At 40.7% G+C, this 22,237-nt stretch overlaps 1 protein-coding gene across 3 annotated transcripts in view; it reads right to left on the bottom strand.

Moving 5' to 3' along the window:
• Positions 1-11,473: 11,473 nt before the first annotated feature.
• The window catches only part of SREK1 (splicing regulatory glutamic acid and lysine rich protein 1), a 54,797-nt gene continuing 44,033 nt past the window's right edge, over positions 11,474-22,237 (bottom strand). For all 3 annotated transcript variants that reach the window (XM_054986474.1, XM_054986475.1, XM_054986476.1), the window contains 4 exons: positions 21,495-22,094; positions 20,587-20,682; positions 17,463-17,595; positions 11,474-13,485 (listed from right to left, as the gene is read on the bottom strand). In XM_054986474.1, coding sequence (XP_054842449.1) covers positions 13,339-13,485; positions 17,463-17,595; positions 20,587-20,682; positions 21,495-22,094 — 976 coding nt within the window. In that variant the 3' untranslated portion in view covers positions 11,474-13,338. The remainder of the gene's footprint in view (positions 13,486-17,462; positions 17,596-20,586; positions 20,683-21,494; positions 22,095-22,237) is intronic.

The following is a 22,237-nucleotide window of genomic DNA, read 5'->3' as shown; positions in this document are numbered from 1 at the left end:
ATTGACCACAGGGCCCAGCCTTTCCTTGCTATTTGCCCTGTTTGCTGATTTAGGTACATGTTTGTTTAGCCCAAGAGGTCAAATAATGACTCCCCAGAGTCATTTTAGATCAAGTTGGGGGGCTCCTAGGAAGATGCTGATTCTTACACATTCTAAAACAATAGCTTTTGAGTTTTATTAGTGTATCATCCCCCCCTATTTTGGCACAGAAAGAGTTAACATCTGCAGCAGCCCAATCTGGGCCAATTGGGCTGCTGCAGCACGCAAGAGCATGCTGTGCGGCCCGGGAGCACACCTCGAGAGGCAGATTCCCCCCCACACTGGCCAGGTAAGCAAGGGTGGGGGTGGAAGCAGGGGATTCTCTGCCCTTAGTAGGGGATTGACAACCCTACCTGTATCACATGCAGCTGAGGGTGTGATCTTATCTTATTTTAAGTCCCTGAAAGCTCAGGGGATTGCACACACTTTAGAACATATGAAACTGCCTCATGTTGAACCAGAACACATCTATATACTCAGCATGGTTTATGCTGATGAGCAGTATAGTAGTCAGAGATTGTTCCCAAATACCTGCCACCTAAGAGCCTTTGAACTGGTGTTGCCAGGGAGCTTTGGCATGTGTGCCCTATCACTGAGCTACAGCCCTTTTATGAATTTAGTAGTTTTGAAGGAAACAGTTGAAGAAAAGTCCAACAGGGTTGCCTTTTTTGTTCTTGCTTAGGTACCATCCAAGTACTAGACTGGCATATTATATTTATATAAAGGTCATTGCCTATAGGCTTAGAGGAATGCACTTCTAGAAACAGGGCGATGGAGGCAGGAAAACACCTGTAGAAAAAATGGAAGGAGCAGCACAGGGGAAAAAATCCTTAGGTGCACTTAAATGTAAATATTTAAAAGCTACAGATCATGGTAGGCTGTGAAGTTTTATTTCAAAATGATGACTCAGATTTCATTATAGCTTTTAAAAGATCGCCATAGAAACTGGTAGCCCAACTATAATTAAAGTTCTTTTCTACTCTGTTATAGGAACAGGCAGTTCTTTCTTGCATTTGCAGCACAGTCCAGGAGGTTCAGCCTGAACTGTGGAAAAATGTAGATGGGAAAGACCTTTTCAGGGGGCCTCATAATCCAATCCATACCCATAAGACAGGCCTCACTGCATGGAGGAATTGAACACACAAAGGGACATGAACCCACAACGCTGCCTTATACTGACTCCATCAAGGGCAGTATTGTCTGCTCCACTCAGAGCAGCAGCGGCTTTCCAGGTTTTCAGGCAATGATCTTTCTTATCATCTCTTTCCTAATGCTTTCCATTAGAGATGCAGAGGATTGAACCTGGACCTTCTGCCTGTCAAGCAAATGCTCTACCTCTTTGCCACAGCCTCTCCCTGCATGTCTGACTTGCTTTGCTCTTTGAATACCAAGGTCCCCCTCCATCCTCCCTCATCTCCCATGCAACGTCACAATTCCCCTTTAAACATTCACTGAGCATCAAATATTGTTCGCCATACAGCATGGAAATTTTTGTTCGAGAAATCTAAATCCTGAGCCCTCCTCTGACTATGCGGAGTTTGTGGAGTGGTGCTCTGGATGCCAGCCACAATCTGTACTATGCACTCCATCTATGCAATATTTCAGCCAGTTTTCCATTTAGATGCTAACTTATTTCTTGTCTAATTATTAGATGGGCAACTCTTTCTGTATGCTCTTCTCTTACGTAACTTATAATGTACTGCATTATCATGACCTGGATGGTCCAGGTAGCCCGATCTTGTCAGATCTCAAAAGCTAAGCAGGGTTGGCCCTGGTCAGTATCTAGATGGTGGAGAGCTGAAGCTAGAAGGTAAGGGTTTGTTGTCTTTCTGCCTTTTGCCTTTCCTAGCTACTGTGTGAGAAGCTGAGGGTGAGTGGTTCTGGGTAGCTTGCTAGAGAGTGGTTCTGGTTAAGTTCTATGTGAGGCTGTTGGGGGCTGAGTGAATTGCTGTTGTGAGGCTGTTGGGGGCTGAGTGAATTGCTGCTGTTTGCAGCTGGTTGCTGTTGCTCATGGTTACAAGCCCCGCCCCCTAGTGTCCTGGGGCCCTGCTGGGCTAGGCAGGAAGGCACCTTTTGAAACAAAAGGCTCCTCCTCACCAGAGGGTGAGAGCTAAAGGGCTCTTGCCCTGGGGCTCTTAGCCTGGGGATCTGCAACTGCTAGTATACTGGTTCTGCTAGTACTCTAGGTACATTTGGAAGGCAATCATGTCTACTGAAGCCCCCTTCGCAGTCACCTGCATGGACTGTGCCATGTTTGTTTTCCTCCCAGAGGAGAAGACAGAGTTCACTTGCCAGAAGTGTAAGCTGGTCAGAGTTTTGGAAGAAAAGGTTCAGAGCCTGGAGGAAAGGATCACCACCCTTCAGGAGATCAAGGAGGGAGACAATTTTATTGACAACAGCCTGGGGGCTCCACACAGCCAAGAAGAAGAAAGTCAAGGAGGAGTGGAAAGAGCCGATCTCCCTTCTGAGCCTCCTCTCAGATCTACAGTACAAACCCGAAGGCGTCAACGAAGAAGATGCTCTGGTCCACTTGAGCTCAAGAATCGCTTTGAAGTGCTAGGGATGGTGACAGAGGTGACAGTGGAAGGAGAACTGCAAAGATCTGGAAGAGGGAGTGCAGAAGACATGGGGCCTCACGGAAGTGGAAAAAACGGAAGGTGGTAGTCGTCGGGGACTGCTTGCTCAGGGGTATGGAACGCCATGTCTCTGGGCCAGATCCCCTATTCCGAGAGATGTGTTGCTTGCCGGGAGCCAGAATTCAGGATATTACCGACCGGCTGCCAAAACTCATCAAGCCTGCTGATAAGTACCCGTTTGTGCTGATTCATGTGGGAACGAACGACACGGCTGCGAATACTGTTGCAAGAATTAAAGAGGATTACGAAGCCCTTGGAAGGCAGTTGAAGACATTGGGGGCTCATGTGGTATTCTCTTCTATCCTTCCAGTCACAGGAAGAGGAGCACGCCGGGAGCGGACCATACTTGAGGTGAATCGCTGGCTGAGATGGTGGTGCTGGCAGGAGCGCTTTGGGTTCTGGGACCATGGGATAGGTTTTCTTAGAGAAGGCCTTCTAGCACATGATGGGCTTCACCTCTCAAGGGCAGGGAAGAAAACGTTTGGAACGAACCTGGAGAACTTCATCAGGAGAGCTTTAAACTGATGCCGCAAGGGGCAGGGGACGATCGACATGGCGACTTCAATGATGAAGTGAACACAGTGGGGACCCACCTGGGTAGGAAAGGTCAAACAAAGGTACAAGGCTACAAGTGTTTATATACCAATGCCCAAAGTATGGGCAATAAGAAAGAAGAGCTTGAGCTTCTATTGCAAACAGAGGGCTATGACATAGTAGGAATTACTGAGACTTGGTGGGATGATTCCCGTGACTGGAATGTGCTAGTGGATGGGTATGAGTTTGTTCAAGAAAAACCAGAAGAGTAGAAGAGGAGGTGGAGTGGTGTTGTATGTGAGGAGAGGGCTTGATTGTCAAGAAGTTATGGAGAATGGGGCGGACAGCCCGGTGGAAAGTATATGGGTAGAAATAAGGGGAGGAAGGACAAAGGGTATTGTTGTTGGAGTCTGCTACAGACCACCCGACCAGCGAGAAGAAATGGATGCTGCCCTCTTTGAACAAATTGGCAGAGTATCCAGACATCAGAACCTTGTAATTATGGGTGACTTCAACTTCCCCGATGTGTGCTGGGAGACAGGCTCAGCAAAGCGTCATGAATCACGCAATTTCCTGACCTGCCTGGCCGATAACTTCCTTTTTCAAAAGGTGGAGGAAGCTACAAGGGGTTCGGCCATACTAGACTTGATATTAACCAACAGGGAAGAATTGGTAGATGAGATGAAGGTGGTGGGGACCTTAGGGGGAAGTGACCATGTCCTTCTTGAATTCCAGTTGCTGTGGGGAGCCAAGGAAGTTCGTAGCCAGACTCGTAGGTTAGATTTTCGTAGGGCCAACTTCGATGAACTCAGAGGCTTGATGAGAGTCATTCCATGGGGGAGTGTGCTGGAAGGAAAAGGAGCGAGTGAAGGGTGGGCCATTCTCAAACACGAGCTTTTGCAAGCTCAAGCTCTCACTATCCCAGCAAGACGGAAACATGGTAAGGGCTCCAAGAAACCGATGTGGATGCACAGAGAGCTCCAGAATAAGCTAAGGGAGAAAAAGGAAATGTTCAGGAAATGGAGAGAAGGACAGACCTCTAAAGAGGAGTATATGAGGGTTACTAGGTACTGCAGATCAGCCATCAGAGAGGCCAAAGCTCAGTACGAGCTGGGTCTGGCCAGGAGGGCTCGCTACAACAAGAAAAACTTCTACAGATATGTGAGAAGCAAACGCAAGGTAAAAGAGGCAATTGGACCACTGTTGGGAGTAGATGGAGAAACTCTGATGCAGGACAGAGAAAAAGCAGACAGGCTTAATGACTTTTTTGCCTCTGTTTTCTCCCTGAAGAACTCAGGCACATCTAGAGATAGTAGAAAATGTGGCAGGACACCTGAGTGGCTAATTGACATTGACAGAGAGGTAGTGGAGAGGCATCTGGCTGCACTGGATGAATACAAATCCCCTGGGCCAGATGGGGTGCACCCAAGAGTGCTGAAAGAACTTTCCAGAGAACTTGCAGAACCCCTGTCCATCATCTTCAAGGCCTCCTGGAGGACTGGGGATGTGCCACAAGATTGGAGAAGAGCAAATGTTATCCCAATCTTTAAGAAAGGGAGGAAGGATGACCCGGGAAACTACAGGCCGGTCAGTCTGACTTCTGTTGCTGGGAAGATATTAGAACAGATTTTAAAGGGATCAATCTGTAAGCATCTGAAGGACCGCTCAGTGATCCGGGGAAGTCAGCATGGTTTTGTTCCTAACAGTTCCTGCCAGACCAACCTGGTTTCCTTCTTTGATCGAGTGACCAGCTTCCTGGATCAGGGGAACTCTGTTGACGTGATTTATCTGGATTTCAGTAAAGCTTTTGATAAGGTCCCCCATGACATTCTGATGGGCAAACTGGAAGACTGTGAAGCAGACTATAGGACAGTTCGGTGGATAGGGAACTGGTTGGAGGACCACACTCAAAGAGTGGTGGTCAACGGCGTTTCATCAGATTGGAGGGAGGTGTCCAGTGGGGTGCCGCAGGGCTCGGTTTTGGGCCCGGTACTTTTCAATATTTTTATCAATGATCTGGATGAAGGAGTGGAAGGGCTGCTCATTAAATTTGCTGATGATACCAAATTGGGAGGGGTAGCAAACACCCAAGAAGATAGAATTAAAATTCAACAAGACCTGAATACTCTGGAGAAGTGGGCAGCTGTGAATAGGATGCAATTCAACAAAGACAAGTGCACAGTATTACATCTGGGCCACAAAAATGAGAAGCACAAATACTGGATGGGGGATACACTTCTGGGCAGTAGTATATGTGAAAGAGATCTTGGAGTAAGAGTGGACTGTAAACTGAATATGAGCAGTCAGTGTGATGCGGTGGCAAAAAATGCTAATTCAATCCTGGGTTGTATCAAAGGGGCCATAGCATCGAAATCGCAGGAGGTCATAGCCCCTCTCTATACTGCCTTGGTCAGGCCACACCTGGAGTATTGTGTGCAGTTCTGGAGGCCTCACTTCAAAAAGGATGTGGACAAAATCAAGAGGGTGCAGAGGAGAGCGACGAGGATGATCAGGGGTCTGGAGACTGAGCCTACGAGGAAAGGCTGAGGGCCTTGGGAATGTTTAGTTTGGAGAAGAGGAGGTTGAGGGGGGACATGATTGCTCTCTTTAAATATTTGAAAGGCTGTCATTTGGAGGAGGGCAGGGAGCTGTTCCAGTTGGCGGCAGAGGGTAGGACGCGAAGCAATGGGCTAAAACTACATGCACAAAGGTACCGACTGGATATTAGGAAAAACCTTTTCACGGTCAGAGTAGTTCAAAAGTGGAATCAGCTGCCTAGGGAGGTGGTGAGCTCCCCCTCACTGGCAGTTTTCAAGAAGAGGCTGGATGAATACTTATCAGAGATGCTTTAGGCTGATCCTGCACTGGGCAGGGGGTTGGACTAGATGGTCTGTATGGCCCCTTCCAACTCTATGATTCTATGATTCTAGATGAGAGACCAACAAGGAGGTCCAGGCAGAGGCTGGCAATGGCAAACCATTTCTGAATGTCTTACCTTGAAAACCCCAATTACTAATTTATTTAGTTTTTATACTGCTTCTCTTCAGATAAGATCGAGATTGCCATACGTTGGTGGGACATGATGGCTCATACACTCATCAGCGTGACCAGCTATCTGCAGTAATTTGGAACCACTGGAGGTTGCCAATTTCCGGGTGGGAACTAGAGATCTCCTAGAATTACATCTGATCTCCAGATTACTGTCCTGATCTCCAGTCAGAAAGCAAGCCCCAGCCACAACATGGTCCTACAGCAGTGGTCTTCAAGTCACAGGCCAGAGTCAAAGTCCAGAGGAGGGCAACTTAATCCGAAGCATAAAGGCAGTTCAAAATCTCAGACTAGAATCTTACAATGTATTCCAAAGGCAATGTCCTAAAGCAGTCTAAGGGCCAGGTAACAAGGCTCCATTTAGTGGCAACAGACAGATCAGGCAACTGCTATGATAGCAAAATACAGAAAAGTTGCTCCTATGACGCCTTTACTGCAGCCTTAAATAGGGTGTTTCCCGCCAGGTGATGCTGGGTCTCACATTAGGTTCCTCTCCACAAGCTGAGCCACTTCTCTGCACACGAGGAGTAGTGAGGCCCAGATCCTGCAATGACTAATTGGCCTCTCCTGGAACTTCTGCAGCAGAGGCGAGCCCTTGGGCCACCAAGCACACACTCCTGTACCCCATCCAGGCTTCAGCCATAGCGCTTCATCTTCTCTGCTCCTGGGGTCCTCGCAGGAAGTGTGGAGTCTAGAGGCAGGCAAGCCTATGCTGGGGCCTCTTGGCTTCAGGGCCCCGCTGGCTCAGAGGGTGGTGTGAGGCTGGCTCAGAGTCTACTTGGAAGGCCCTGAGGGACCTGCCTCACAGGAGGGGTCTGCCAAGGTGAGGCTTGGGGGCAGGTGGTCCTCCTCCATCAATGACTCATTGACCCACGTGGTATCAGGGTGGTTCATGACAACAGCCTGAAGAAAATGGCTGCTTTGGAGGGTGGCTTCTGTGGCATTATACACTGCTGAAGTCCCTCCCCAAACCCTTCCAGGCTCCACCCCCACAAATCTCCAGGAGTTTCTCAACCAGGAGCTGGCAACTCTAATCACTGGCCTGGAAGATGGAGGAGGAATTTAAAGGACAACTGAAACATGATTCAGGAGATCTGAGTTCAAGATCTCCTCACCCCATTTTGGGGGTGGGAAGCAAAAGAATGGGGAGGAATCAGATCAGGGCTGAGGGGGGGACTCTTTTTTCCCTACACCACTTTAGCAATGAAAATCTATTTGAGGTACAAAGGTTGTTTTCCTGTACAGGGCAAATACCACATTGGGCAGGGTTGGGGATTTTTTTAATCAGGAAAACAGGTTAACCACCCCCAGATGTTGTGATCCTCTAATCTGAATTGCCCCCATCCACACCATGTGTGGCCTGACCCTTCTCCCCCCCTGCCATTGCAATCCCCTGCCAGCCACATCATGTGTGGTTTCTCCCCTGCTATTGCAATGCACTATCTAACCTTTCATTATGCTATCTCAGCTATTACCAGCACATTCTAGTTTCCTCAAAAACGCTGTCAGTAATATCACAATGGAAATGTTTGCTGAAGAACTGCAGGTATATCAAGTCTATGCCAAGCCTAGTCATTTGCATATTCTTCCTTCCCAAACTAAGAAGGGTTACATCTTTACTCTGAAACACATCAGAACAATAAGAATTAGAAAATATTCCACCCCCACCTTCATCCTTTGCCATAAATTTTACTCACAGCTCTCTCCTGGGTGAGATAATTTTTCCTCATCTTCATGGAAAATTGTCTTCGCAAAGCTCAAATAAAATCTCTTTGCTTGTTGTGAAGTCCATCCAGGTTGTATACAGAAAGCCTCTTTCAGGAACAATTCGCGGGTCTCTCATTTCTGCATATTGATTGGGCCTGCACAGGTGATTCTGGCAAACAGATCAATCAAGATTAGCTGTAATGTACATTGGAGGGCATCTGATCTGAGGGCTGTTATCAATAATTCATCACCTATTTTCCTTGACCTTCTTTTATTACATGTTCATCCCCTTTAGGTTGCTTTTTTTTTGTTTAGCGCTTCCGGAACAGAAAATCCATTCTTGAACCATCAGGGCTAAAGTCACATTATCTCAACCTTGTATCTGTAGCAAACTTAGCATATTTTGAAAGGCAAGGCTGGGTGTTGTATAATACCAATTTTATTTTTACAATTTAACAAAACTGTTCCCAAAGGGGGCATAATCAGCAAAAGAATATGCAGATAGTTTTAGTCTCTAGCCTTTTAGCAGTTCAGACAGCAGAGTTCTGAAACACATTTGATGCTTTTCTTAATGCTTTCGTTTTAAATTATTCTTAATTATCTTAATTACTTGATGCTTTATTTCTTAATTATTAATTTCTAAATGTCTATATCTACTATGAAGGTTGCCTCCAACCATATAAATTACATAAAAATAATGCGGTGTGAGCAACTTACGATATTAGCCATGATCTACTTCTCTGAAGTAGAAACTATTTCTTGCAACATCTTATATTTTGATAAAATTGTCTTTACTACTACTTTCACCACTGTTCATTCACTATTATGACCCAAACCATGGTGATATTACCGATTGTTATTAGCAGGCAGATAAAGGTATATTTGGTTATTAAAATATTTCCCCTAGCTTTTCCATTGTTGATCAAGACAGCTTAAAAGCATCCACAATACGATAAAATCTCATCACACCCCCCCCCAGCACGACAATACCTGCAGTTTAAACACAGCCCCAGCAAATGGAATGACCTTGCAGCCCCTCCTGAAAACTCCCAAGGGACAGCACCCTCCTCATCACCTCCTCTGCATGGTGGGAGACAAAGAAGAGACTCTGGTGGGCGCCAGGCAGAGAATCTTAAGGAGGGAACAAGGATAAGGTGAAAAGGATAAGTTGATAAGGCGAAAGCTAGAGGGCTGGAATGGGCTCATGGAGACATTTGTGAGAAACTGTCCTTTGGATATGTGGCCCTTGCCCATGAATGGCTCTAAACGACGTGACCAGCACCTTAAATTGAACTTGGAAACAAACTAGCAGCCAATGTTTAAATTAGGGAAGATGTATTCCCATTTGCTAGCCCCGACGATAAATCAGGTTGAAACTTCTGGGTTGGCTTCAAGGGCAGCCCACGTAGGGTGTGTCACACTAGTCCAACTGCAAGGTTACAAAACATGTCCAGTTTGCTTGGTTCTAGGAAAGAATTGGCAAAGCATGATTGCTTCCACACAGAGCTTTTGCTCCATGTCCCCCCCCCCACCCCAGTTGCTTCTACACAACATGATCATACAGCTGTCCACTTTCTAGGCTTTCCCCAGTGTAATTTGCTACCAACTAGAATACCGCAGAGCTTTCCTCATATGATTGGCAAGTTGAACTACTACATTTAGTGTTATATTCCTAGGTAGCCTCAATTTTTAGCCACAAGCAGTAACAGCTGTAACTCTGTTAACAGCTTCTAGAGCAGCAAAAAGAATCAGGTCCAAATGAAGTAACCCAGAAACATGGAAATCTAAATAATGCTTCCTGGTGGCTTGGAAGTCTATTTGCCCCCAGATTAGATGGCAAAGGAGTAGTAAATAAAAGCAATTGGTGCCTGAAAAACTTTTTAGCCAAATTACACACTTACTTTGTGATAGTTACAAGTCCCTCCTAGTTTCAAGTAGGTAGCAAGATTCGGGTCTAGGAGCACCTTAAAGGCCAGAGCTTCCTTCTTTGACTCTCAAAAGCTCATACCCTGGAAATCAAGGTGCTACTGGACCTGAGTCAAACCCCTCCTCAACATTCAGAGGAGCTGGTGAGAGCTACCATGTCCTCAGATTGCCAGCAGGTGGCAGCAGTTCTCAGTCTTCTTGCCTCGCCCCAGCTGCTTGCAATGAATGTTCTAACCTCCCACTGCAGATGGCTGCATCTCTACGCATTCTCAAATGAGGGTTCTTTAGCAATTTTGCTCTTCAAATAGGGAGTAAATAGTATGATGGTCTGTCTGCATCCACAATAAACGCCTGTCTTGGTTCATGCATAGCAAGATTCAAAGAGAAGGCAGGGAAATGGCTGCCAAGACCTGAACTAATTTTAAGCAAGCTAAATTCCAAAGGCTTCTCTTATTTCCTGTTTAATTTGGAATAGGGAGCAAGGAAAAGCCAGGAGTTCTTAAATGAACAACTAGTCTATTAAAGGACAGAAAGAGTTATTTTTCTAGAAGACCTGATAGACATCTAAAATATTCTGATGTCAGAAGCAAAAACAAAACAAATGTCCTCTATCATTCATTGGGTTTGGTAGAACAAAACTTGAAACTCTTCATTAGGATTTAAGCTTGGTGGGTAAATGTAGCACCCCCTGCAGTAGAACAAGAAACCTGTGAGGCATATACTGCTGCACCCACTAGGAAAGCCCACCTCCAAGGAGAGTTGTCTTAAAACTCAATAAAAGGACAACCAGCAGCAGACAGTGGATTTTCTATGTCAACAACTGTACCACTGTAAGCAACTTCGTTACTCAGAAAAAAAGCTTTAACAGAACATCAGGTCAAAGAAATGAAATTGATGTTCCTATTGTGACAAGTGGCCGATTATGGGATTTGGAAGAACCAATCAGAAACGTCTTAGAGAAAACCACATTAAAAACTGCCTTAGATTTTTGCACATGTACCAATGTACTTAAAACTAAAACTGCACCCAAACAGTATGAGGAAGGCTGCAAAGTGTTTTAAGTGACACTTGTGACACTCACCAAAGGGGGCTAAAGTGGTGGCCAGGGGCAAGCTTGGCTTTGCTTACACCTCATGATTATCGTAGAAGAAAATGTAGCAGACATATTTACGGATGGAGAAAGGGCTCTGACTTAAAAGGTTAAACTACAGGATACTGTTGACTTTTAGACAGGAAAAACCTTCCTCCTTCTAATCAATTTAATTTCACTATCTGCCATCTCTCTCCATTTTATGCTATACAGTTACTCTGTGATATGGATTCAAAGCACCTGCAGGTCCTCTTATAAAGGCAGAAGGGCTGGTTCAATGCAGTTCTTGGAAGTGTTGCTAGCTGCTCTAGTAAAAACCTCCACCCAACTTTGAAGTATTCCTTTAAAAAGTGACCAAAATATCTTCCCTCTAAAATACTTAATTTTATTAGTGAAATGGTACCAAAGATAACAAGTATACAATCTTTGCTCTATTCTACTTACACATCATAAATATGACAGCTGCTGTTCCAAGACACAATCTTTCACAGTCTTTCAAGAAGCATGAGATTTGTCATTCCTTTATTGTCAGAATAAGCTGTTGCCAGCTAACTGCATGTGGCTTAAACATCACAAAAATGACTGTCCATACTTTACATGGTAAAGCATTCACTATAGTTTTCATGTACATAGAGGCTGGAGGTGGGGCACATACACCTTTGAACTCCAAAAAGGGGCAATTAAAGCTGTGTCACAATCAACCTGGGTTTCATTACCTTATAACACAACCTTGTAAGATCACCATAAAATGTTTACATTTCCTGTAACTATTAACTGCAATTTGGAAAACACAAATTGAAAGCAACTCATGAATACACTACTTGGCTTTTCTATTAGACTGAAGTAATGCTTTCCTGTGAGGTAAGGCAATCTGATTGTATTCTGCTATTTTCAAAAGAGGTCTTCATTTTAGTATAAGGTCAAAGTTAAGGTCTGCATTTTGTCACCACTCTTGTACAAATGGAAGGAGGCCTGTGAGGGGTTGCACTGACCCATGTCCTGTTCTGTTCTGGGCTCTTTTTCCAACAAAGAAAGTGGACTCTACCATTCCCATCCTGTTACACAAGCGGTATCAGAGATGAGAAGAAAATGTTAGGGATGTTCAAAAGGATGATTAACATAAACGGTACCTTTGGCTGCAGCGTTAGACACTCTGTCCAATCCGCAGCCCAGGTTAAGAGGAAATACTTTTATACAGAACTCTTCAGCTCCCTGACTTGACATACTGAAGTGGCATACAGTACAGCAATGTATAGAATGACTGAATTGTGCCTATCTTACGATGACCCTTGAACATTGATTTTACCTACACCATTTTTCCATTTAAACAAATCAACGCATTACTGAATAACTGAAGACAAAAAAGGCTGACAGACCTCTCAAATTCTAATCTAGACCACCAAGAAGGATTCAACAAAGATGGAATTATAAAGCATACATATTTCCAGAAATCAGTACTCTGTGTTTCAAAGAAGGCACTAAACCATCAGCTTGTGCTTTCATATCCCAGTTTGAAAGCAAACATTTATTTTCATCACAGGTTATTTGTCCCTATTTGCATGTGCCTTGCACGCTGCAATACAGCTCAAAACAAAGCCAGTTGTTCTGATTACGACACAGATGTGCTTAGAGTTGGAAGAATGGAAATCCAGTATTAACATGGCCGTTCTTTCTAGAATCAGAGTATTAGCATGCATTGACTGACTACTAGTAAGAGAAAGATTTTAGACCTATTGGGAAGGAAATTTCTTAAAATATAAAAAAAAAAGTCACAAGCAACAAAGGAAAGAATCTTCACTAGCTTTTGTGGGCATAAACACAGTAACTGTAAAAGTTGTTAAGTTAAAACTTTTCATCACTGTCATTTACAACAATAAAGGAAGCAAGTGTATTTCTGCACCATGTTCAAGCACATTATCAAAACAGGTTACACAGAGTTTAGTTTAAAAACCCACAAAATAAAACATAAAATTCATTAAACTACCAATATTTTAACAACTTCCAATGCATACCGGTAGCTTTTCTGGGTGCTACAGATTACATACTTCCACTTATTTGTAATAGCTGATGGCCGATCTTATCATTAGAGAAACACAAGAATTCCTACAAACGATCAGGTGTGATACCACTGGCTTTTGTCACAACATATGCTATTGGTCAGTGCTGCTTCTTGCTTGTCTTCAAGACTGCCAACCCACCACAATAACCGGAAGAACTGATAGCACAATAGAATGCATCCGGCTGATTACTCAGTACTGTTTATCCTTGTTTAGGACATGAGAAGGAAGAAGAGGGGGAGACAGAAAAAGCTTTGTATGTCCTTCCACAGATGGGTCAGAGGTCCGTCCAATCAACACTTTATACTTCCTCTGTTTTAACTGAGAGGTTTTCTTCATTTGGCTGACAGTTCCCATTCTGTTGTAGCTTGACTTCTTCTGCCACTTCTCTATCCTCCTCGGCTTTGTCAGTTTCAGAATTCTGAGTCTCTTTACTAAGATCTTTATCCTATACCAAAATATAAAGAATGGTGGTATAAAGAGAATAGTTAGCATCCAGGCAATATCACTCCCAAACTATATATTGAAAAATTTCAGAATTCAGACACAAAATCCAGAATGGTCTTTGCTAAAGCAATTTTTTTAAAAAAAATTTTTTAATAAATTATTTTATTAACAACTTGTAACAAACTATAATAATAACAATATTAAATACTTAGATCTCAACCAAATCGTAATACAGAGATAATCTTATCAATATATATAATTTTAAACTTTCATCCAATCATGAAATGAGCAACATACCTTTATAACAGTAACCTTCTTGGTACAGAGTCCAGTAGCACCTTTAAGACTAACCAACTTTAATGTAGCATAAGCTTTCAAGAATCACAGTTCTCTTCGTCACATGCATCTGACGAAGAGAACTGTGATTCTCGAAAGCTTATGCTACATTCAAGTTGGTTAGTCTTAAAGGTGCTACTGGACTCTTTTTGATTTTGCTACTACAGACTAACACGGCTAACTCCCCTGGACTTCTTGGTATAGTTTCCCAATAGTTATGTTTACCAGAAACCCCACTTTTCCATTTCCATAACTTCTTGAAATCTCAATTTTGTTAGTAAAAGTTCGTTTTTAGCTAGGAAATCTAAAAAAGGTTCCCATTTTGTATAAAAATTTGTATTTCTTGTTGGGTTGGCTTGAAGATACAGCTTCTCAGTTATTTTTTCCATCAGTAGGAAGTCCCAAACTCTGTTATACCAGGTGTTAATTGTAGGGATTGACTTTGACTTCCAGTGTGATGCCGGTGATGTTTTAGCTGCATTGAGTAATATTATAATTAGATCTTTTCTGATAGAAGGTATAACCAAGTCCTTCCAGATGCCCAAAAAAATGATTTCTGGCTTTAAAGGTATTCTGTAGGATGTTATATGCTCAATTTGATCTAATATTTTGTTCCAGAATTCTGTAATATAGCGACATTTCCACCAGCAGTGAGGACAGTCACTTACTTCCCCACATTGTTTCCAACATAAAGGGCTAGTCCTAGAATATACTTTGGATATCTTTTCTGGGGTGAGATACCAAAGGTTGATAATTTTATATGATTGAAGGTCAGCATTAATGATTTGTGAGTTGAGCAAGCTTGAGGACCATATCTGTTCCCAATCAGTGATTGGGATGGTGGTTTCACAATAATTTTGCCATTTTTTTGTGTAAGGCATTGTTTACTGTGTCATTGGTACGCATCAATAAAGTATAAATCTTAGAAACTAAGCCTTTGCATGTGAGTTCTTTCTTGTCAATAATTTGTTCAAAATCTGTTTTTGGTTTGGCTAATATTTCTCTTAATTTGATATCTTTTGCAAAATAACTTAGTTGAAAGTATAGGAACCAAGGTATTCTTTGTCCTATTTTCTCCTCTAATTTATGTTTCTCTAACAGTCCTGTTTTAGATGTGATATCTATCAAACGAATATTACTGTAGTCTATTTTATTTCTTAATTTGGATATCCTTTGACTAAGTACTGAGTCTTCTTGCGAAGCAATAGTAGAAAAACGAGAAATTTTTGGGATTAGCTTGTTCCTATATTTGTCCCATATTTTTAGGATTGCTATTAGAAATGGGTTATATTTCAATTCTTTGGGTCTATGCTTGGCATTTTTCCAAATTATATCTTGTAATGTAGTTGTGTGTTGCTGAACTGTTATTGTTTTGATCCAATCAGTCTTTCCTTTATCCTGAATTATTTGTATTATATTGATTATTCTTGTAGCTGCATTGTAAAATTCTAGATCTGGATAATTATATCCTCCTTGTGATTTTTTCTTCTTTATTGTATTGAAGGCAATTCTCGGATGTTTATGTTGCCAAAGGAATTGATTTAATATTGACTGCCATTGTTTTAATAATGTACCAGGTATCTGTATCGGTAGTGATCTGAAGAGAAATAGTAGCTTAGGTACTATAATTAAATTAGGTACTTAATTAAATAATTAAGTTATATCTCTCGTACCAAGAAAGGTTTTGTTTTTGCCATTTTTGTATATCTGATTTGATTTCCTTTATTTTGGATATATGATTATATTGTATTAATAAATCTGGGTCTGATGTAATTTTGACTCCCAAATAGACTAAATATTGATTGGCCCATTGATATTTATGCTGCTGTTTGATTTGTAATATTTGCTGTTCTGATAAATTGATTGATAAAATATTTGATTTCTCCTGGTTTACTACTAAACCTGAAAGTTGCTGAAAATTGGCAAGTTCTAATTCGAGATGTTTCAGTGAATTTTGGGGATTGGTAATGTATAGTAAAATATCATCTGCAAACAGACTTATTTTATGCAAATTACCATTAATTATTATACCTTTAATTTGTTCACTGCTTCAAATAATCTCTGCTAATGGTTCCAAAGCTACGATAAAAAGAACTGGGGATAATGGGCACCCTTGTCGGGTACCTCTATATAAGTTAAATCTTCCTGATGTTATTCCATTTGTTTGAATTCTTGCTGTAGGTTTATCATATAATGTTTTAACAATTTGGGTAAAGTTGTTGCCAAAGTTCATTTGTTTTAATAAATCTAAAAGTTATACAGTTTCAAGGGAATCAAATGCCTTTTGTATGTCAAGAGAAACTAATATGGTTTCTATCTGATTTTGCTTACGAGAGACTATATTTAAGGTCTTGTAGATATTATCAGTTAGGTCCCTTTTAGGGACAAAACCTGCCTGTTCTTGTTTAATGTATTCCCCAATAAACATGTTGAGTCGTTTGGCTAACACTCCTGTAAAGATTTTATCATCTGTGTTTAATAAAGATATTGGGCGATAGGAGCTAGGATTTGAGCTGTCTTTGGATTGTTTAGGAATTAATGAGATCGTAGCTTCATACCAAGAAGGAGGCATACATCCTGATGAAGTAATATAATTGCAGACGTTTGTTAATGAAGATGTTATGGTATTAACAAATTTCTTATAAAAGTACCGGTGGAAAGCCATCCGGTCCTGATGCTTTGTTGTTAGTTAAGTTTTTTAGTGAGTTAATCATTTCCTGAATAGTTATGGGATTTTCCATTATTTTTCTATGTATATCGCTTAACTTTTTGATTCCTTTGTGGTCTTCCAAAAATCTAATTTTATCTTTAGAAGGATTACTGGATGAACATAGTTTGGCATAGTATTCTTGAAATAGCCACGCTATTTCCGTAGCCTTTATATGAATTAGATCTTTACCATCCTTTATTATTCTTGAAATAGCCACGCTATTTCCGTAGCCTTTATATGAATTAGATCTTTACCATCCTTTATTAATGTAATATCTCTGGACATTTTTTTCTCTTTTATTTTCCAAGCTAAGATTCTCAAAGTTCTTGGTGATTTGTTCCAGAATTTTTGTTTCAGGAATAAAAGATTCTTATAAATTTTGTTGACTTCCATTGTTTCTAAAACTTTTCTCTCATTTAGTAATTGCCTGTACACTTTTTTTGTTACCTGTTTTCCTATGTTTATGTTCCAGTTGTATTGTATCTAAAAAATTTTGCTTTTGAATGTTTTTCTTTTTATTTAAATGGGCTGATAATGATATTAATTGCCCACGTAAGACCACTTTCAAAGCATCCCATAGCATGTGATTTTAAAAAGTTTTGATGATAGATAAGTTCATAAAAATTACTTGACCCTGAAATGTAGAACAATATATAAATATATATATATGGGGATCCCAAGCTGGGTAGGAAGGTTGCATAAGAATGTTTTAAATGAATAGTGTCCTGTCTGCATGCAAAGACAGAAATTCTCACAGAGCTGCTAAGTGTCATAAAGATATTCTGTGACATGTTAAGAATAACACCTAATAACCATCTTTTGGTGGGGAGTACAGGAAAAAGCACTGAGAGAACCAATGAAAGACAAGGAACAGCCAACAAATGTTTATATACAGTGAGGTCTCGCTTGCTCATTCCCTCACAGTTGCTTACCTTAAACACCGTGGTTTTCTCAGACTTTTCTTTCACATCTTTATCTTTGCTGCTCTTTTTCTTGGATGTAGACCGCTCCCTCTCTCTCCTATCATTACTTGAGTCTCTTTCTTTCTTTTTGTCTTTCTTGTTTCTGTTTTGAAAACAGAATAGCTATGATATTTATCACAATTATATATATTATTTAAGACACTTGGATCAGGTCCAAAGGTATCAATATTCTCATGGAGAAGTAATGTAGTTTCTCAACTTTTGGCAGCTTCTACTTCTAGATTATGTTTATGGAAACTAATGTTGAAATATAACTAACAGTTTTATGTCATCCATATTTACCCCAGCAATATTTTCCACTGTTCAACTGAGAGAAGCATATGATAATATAAATTCAAAAGGCTGTTCCAAAAAAGATAACTCTAGCACTGCAGATTAGTAAGAGACAAACAGAGATTTGTGGGGGACATCTCATTTTCCCCTCTCCCACTGTTTTTTACTATTTATTTAATATATACCCTGCCTTTCTGCACAATGGGAACCCAAGGCAACTGACCTCCTCCTCCTCCTCTCCCTCTCCTCCGTTTTACCTGATGAGGTAAGTTGGGCTAGGAATGTGTAACTGGCCCCAGGTCACCAAGTAAGCTTTCAGAGCAGAGGAACCTGCCAGATCCTAGTCTGAAACTCTAACCACTACACCACACTGGCTTTCATGGCTAGAGGTAAACAGTAGCAATCAGCGAATCCCAGGTAAGTCATGCAAGTCGCATGGTAGCAAGTTGCCCGGTGGTTGCTGCTGGACTGGGCTTGGACCTGATGTGTCCTCTCTTAAAGGTCAAAACACCTCTGGAAAGAGACCTGCCTTTCCTCCTGTCTTTTACTGAAATAAGCCAAGGCTTGAAGGCTAGCAGTACTGTTGTGGTTGCATAGTAATGGCCCCTGAGGAAATTCATTTTTAGGCATAGGTGCTTCTTTTATTATCTGAGGACTTTTAAATCCTCCAATTTCTTTTGTTAAAGAGTTCAGATGGTTCTGCAAACCTGGGGCATTTTTCAGATTTTTTGAAAAAATGATCTGTCTTGAATGTTCATGGCTCCAATTTCTGAATTGGAGTATCCACAGATTTGGCCATGTTAAGAATTCGCTATAATAATGTTCAAGTTCCAAGGTAGACATGTAGACATGTGATCCCTCCCCCACATCAGCACTCAACTCCAAAAGAAAAATTCAGGAGAATTTTTCCCCCACTAGGACTCTCCACCCCTGGACAATTTTCCCACTGTCCAAATCCATGTTTCTTTTAACTCACTATAAAATTCACTTTCCATTGAATGAACTGGAAAATTTGAGAGGGCACTGGAAAACCCCTATGAAAATATTTGCTCTTTTGGAATGAGTGAAATGTTTTTAAAGACAAGGTTGTACTCACTTAAATGTGTAGCATGAATATTTTTATGTAAGACAATCTATAGTATGTGCTAATGGTAATTTCTGTGTATACTGTACAAATATACATCATTTTTCAAAAAATGTTCATTGTTTAAATGTGAGTAATTTGGGCAACAATTAATATGTTCAACAATAGATTGTTAAAGAACTCAGTATTTTCAATTTTATAAAGTTTCACTCTATATCCATATATGCTGGTAGTTCCTTTTATTTACTACAGAGTATTTTTGTTTTCTAATATCAACGATTATTTTTCCTACGTCTCAGACAGCAAAACATTAAAATATTTTACTAAGGTAGTTTACAATATTGTAGTTTTCAGCTTTCTGATGTAGTTGGTATATTTAAAATTTTGCTTGTAGAAAACCACATCATTTATACTTTTAAATTACATAAAGATGCCAAGTAGTACAATATTATGTGCTAATTAAGTTATGTTGTAAAAACAACTCAATAAATTTAGATTCAACAGGAAAGTATCACATACATCAATTCCCTCCCTCAGTATTATTCCCCCCCACACACACACCAAACTTCCCAAACAAATTCTCTTTTCCAAAAACAACTATGAAAAGAAGAGCAGTACAAATGAACCAAGTTCCTAAAGCCCTAACTGTTGTAAATAAAAGATTCAACGGCTATTTTGGATTAGAGAAAACTTCTTGATGTTTTTTCAGAAACTAGAAATTTAGTATATTACAGTTTCTTCACCACACTGAACTGTAGTCAAACTAAATTGTTCCTGGAACCGAACATGAGTTTAAGGCACTATTTATTCTAGGGATTATCTTTTTTCCTACTGCATTATTTTCTAACTTCTGTAATCCTGCTTTTGCATTTCTTATATGCCATGCCTTATATTGTTTTATTCCATTTTTTAAAATTCTGTAATCCAATCTTATTCCACTGTTTATTGTATGTCATTGTATTGTATATTTTATAATCTGCCTTGAGTCTCACTGAGACTCAAACTATGCCTGTTATCTCACGATAAATAAATAATAACATGATGTATACAGCAAGATTTGATGTTGGTCTCTAAGGTGCCAGTGGACTCAAATCTTGCTATTCTACACAGATACCCACCTAAAATGCTATGTATTTCACCATGGCTAGATTGATGGAGTGTAAGAAGGAGCATTATTTACAAGCCTACAGCAACTTTTATTTTATTCAGTTTATATTCTGCTCTCCCCACAAGTGCTCTGCTTTCCCCACAAGCGCTCCTGGCAGCAGCACTGACTTTGGTTCTCCATTCGTAACAGCCTGCTTCCCCACAAGAAACCCCACCCAGAGCTGGCAAGACCACTTCTTCCAGAACCAGTCTCACCTCCATCCTATTTGGAATCAGTTTTAGCTTTTTCTCCCTTATTCATCTGGCCATGGCACCCAGGCACTGGTCCAGAACTTATGTTGCTTCCAGATGGGTGTGATGACACCCAACTCCAATGAGATTGATGGTATTTCTAAAAAGTCTCACATAAATATTGAGCACAACAGGGGGAAAAATGAAAACCAGGAGCACCTTACATATCAGCCTCTCATTTGCTATTTCTCTTTATATATTCACCATATTTATACTAATCAAATGTGTATCATGAAAGTAGGGTAAGTCCTGTATATTCTTGTGACCTAGTGTGTTTGTACAGTTTTGAAACTAGATTTACATATTAACATTAGCTACCTCCTTGGAGATGGTGACCGAGAAGATTTCCTTTTTGTTGTTTTGGATGGTCTAGGAGACTTTGAGGGACTTCGGCTCTTCCTCTTCCGTCTGTCCCTAAGGAAATCACAAAAAAGATTAATCAAACCCAATGACATTTGTTTATTCCGTAAGGACAAGAAGAATATTGTTAATGGACCTGGATTTTAAAAAACATTGGATGTGTGTAAGTATGTAGCTGCTGCAATTAAATGTTGTTTGTTTTTTATTAATATTGAACAGCAATAACTTTTAGTCATACTGCTTATTTTAATGTATACTGAACAGCAATAACTTTTTAGTTATATTGCTGTCTTTTTCTGGTCACTCTATTGGCTTTAAGACCTAGATAGGATAAGGATAATTATCTGCATGACCCAAGCAGTGATCAGCAAAGTCAATCATAAGTTTGAATCGTCTACTGTGCAACACTAGAGATGAACAACACTGTAGCCAGGGGTATGTTTTGGAAAAGGAGCCAAGTCCAAAAGAGAAGAAAAGGCTATTTATATAGATTCTTGCCATGTTTCTTCATGAATGAAGAACTCAACTGAGATTACTTTTAAGAACTTTCCATTACAGTTGCCTTAACCATGAGCAGGAAGCCAGTGTTCTCATGTTAGGTGAACTAGTCTAGCAGCATGCCAGTGCCTCTCCTGAGAAAATAAGGCTAGTGAGAGTGGCAATGTTCTATGCAACCTCCTCCAATCACTTCTATGTGTTTTGGCTATGTGCTCATTACCAGAAGGCAAAAAACTATCCAATACCAACAACTTAAAGGTTCTAAAAACTGTATGTAAAAAAACCTGGAAAAGTGATACATAACTTTCATAAATAAACTCATCCAATCTAGGGAACGAGACTTTAAATTAAGGGGACAAAAATCAGACCTGCTGGTACTACGTGACCTTCTTGATGAACTGTAGCTTCTGGGAGGGGTCCGAGATCTCTTCTCCTTTTTTCTTCTTTCATCTCTCTCTCTTTCCCTCTCTTTTTCTTTTGACTTCTCCTTCTCCTTTTCTACTTCCTTGTCCTTCTCTTTGTCTTTTTCATTTATTTTTTCCCCATCTTTGTCTTTCTCTTGATCCTTTCCTTTGTCCTCCACTTTTTCCTTTTCTTGTTCACTGCCATCTTGCTCCTTGTCTCCCTCTTTCTCCATCTCCCTCTCTTTGTCCTTACTGCCCTCTTTTTCCAAGTCCTCTGCTTTGTCTTTTTCTGTTGCTAAAACTTTTTCCTTATCTTTTCCCCTTTCCTTTTCTCTATCCCTGTCCTTTTCCTTCTCTTTATCCTTCTCTTTCTCTTTTATGCGATCTTTGTCTCTGTCCTTGGTCTTTTCCTTATCTCGCTCTCGATCTCTGCCCCTATCTTTGTCTCTGCTTCTTTCTTTGTCTTTGTCCCTCTCCCGCTCCTTCTCTTTTTCCTTATCACGGTCTCTTTCTCTTGGCTTTTCTTTTTCTCTGATTCTGTCTTTGCTTTCCTTCTTCTTCTCTCTGTGAAAGAAAGCATTTGTTAATTTGTTAACTGATCCAGAGTTTATTACAATCTAACCAAGCATCAAACGAAGGAAACCATTAAAACTGCTGCCCTCACCTGAAAGGATATCTATTTTTTTCAAGAAAGGGTTTAAAAAAAA

Source organism: Eublepharis macularius, chromosome 8 (assembly GCF_028583425.1).
Source record: "Eublepharis macularius isolate TG4126 chromosome 8, MPM_Emac_v1.0, whole genome shotgun sequence".
Lineage (NCBI taxonomy): Eukaryota > Metazoa > Chordata > Lepidosauria > Squamata > Eublepharidae > Eublepharis > Eublepharis macularius.
This window is presented reverse-complemented; position numbering and strand designations above follow the sequence as displayed.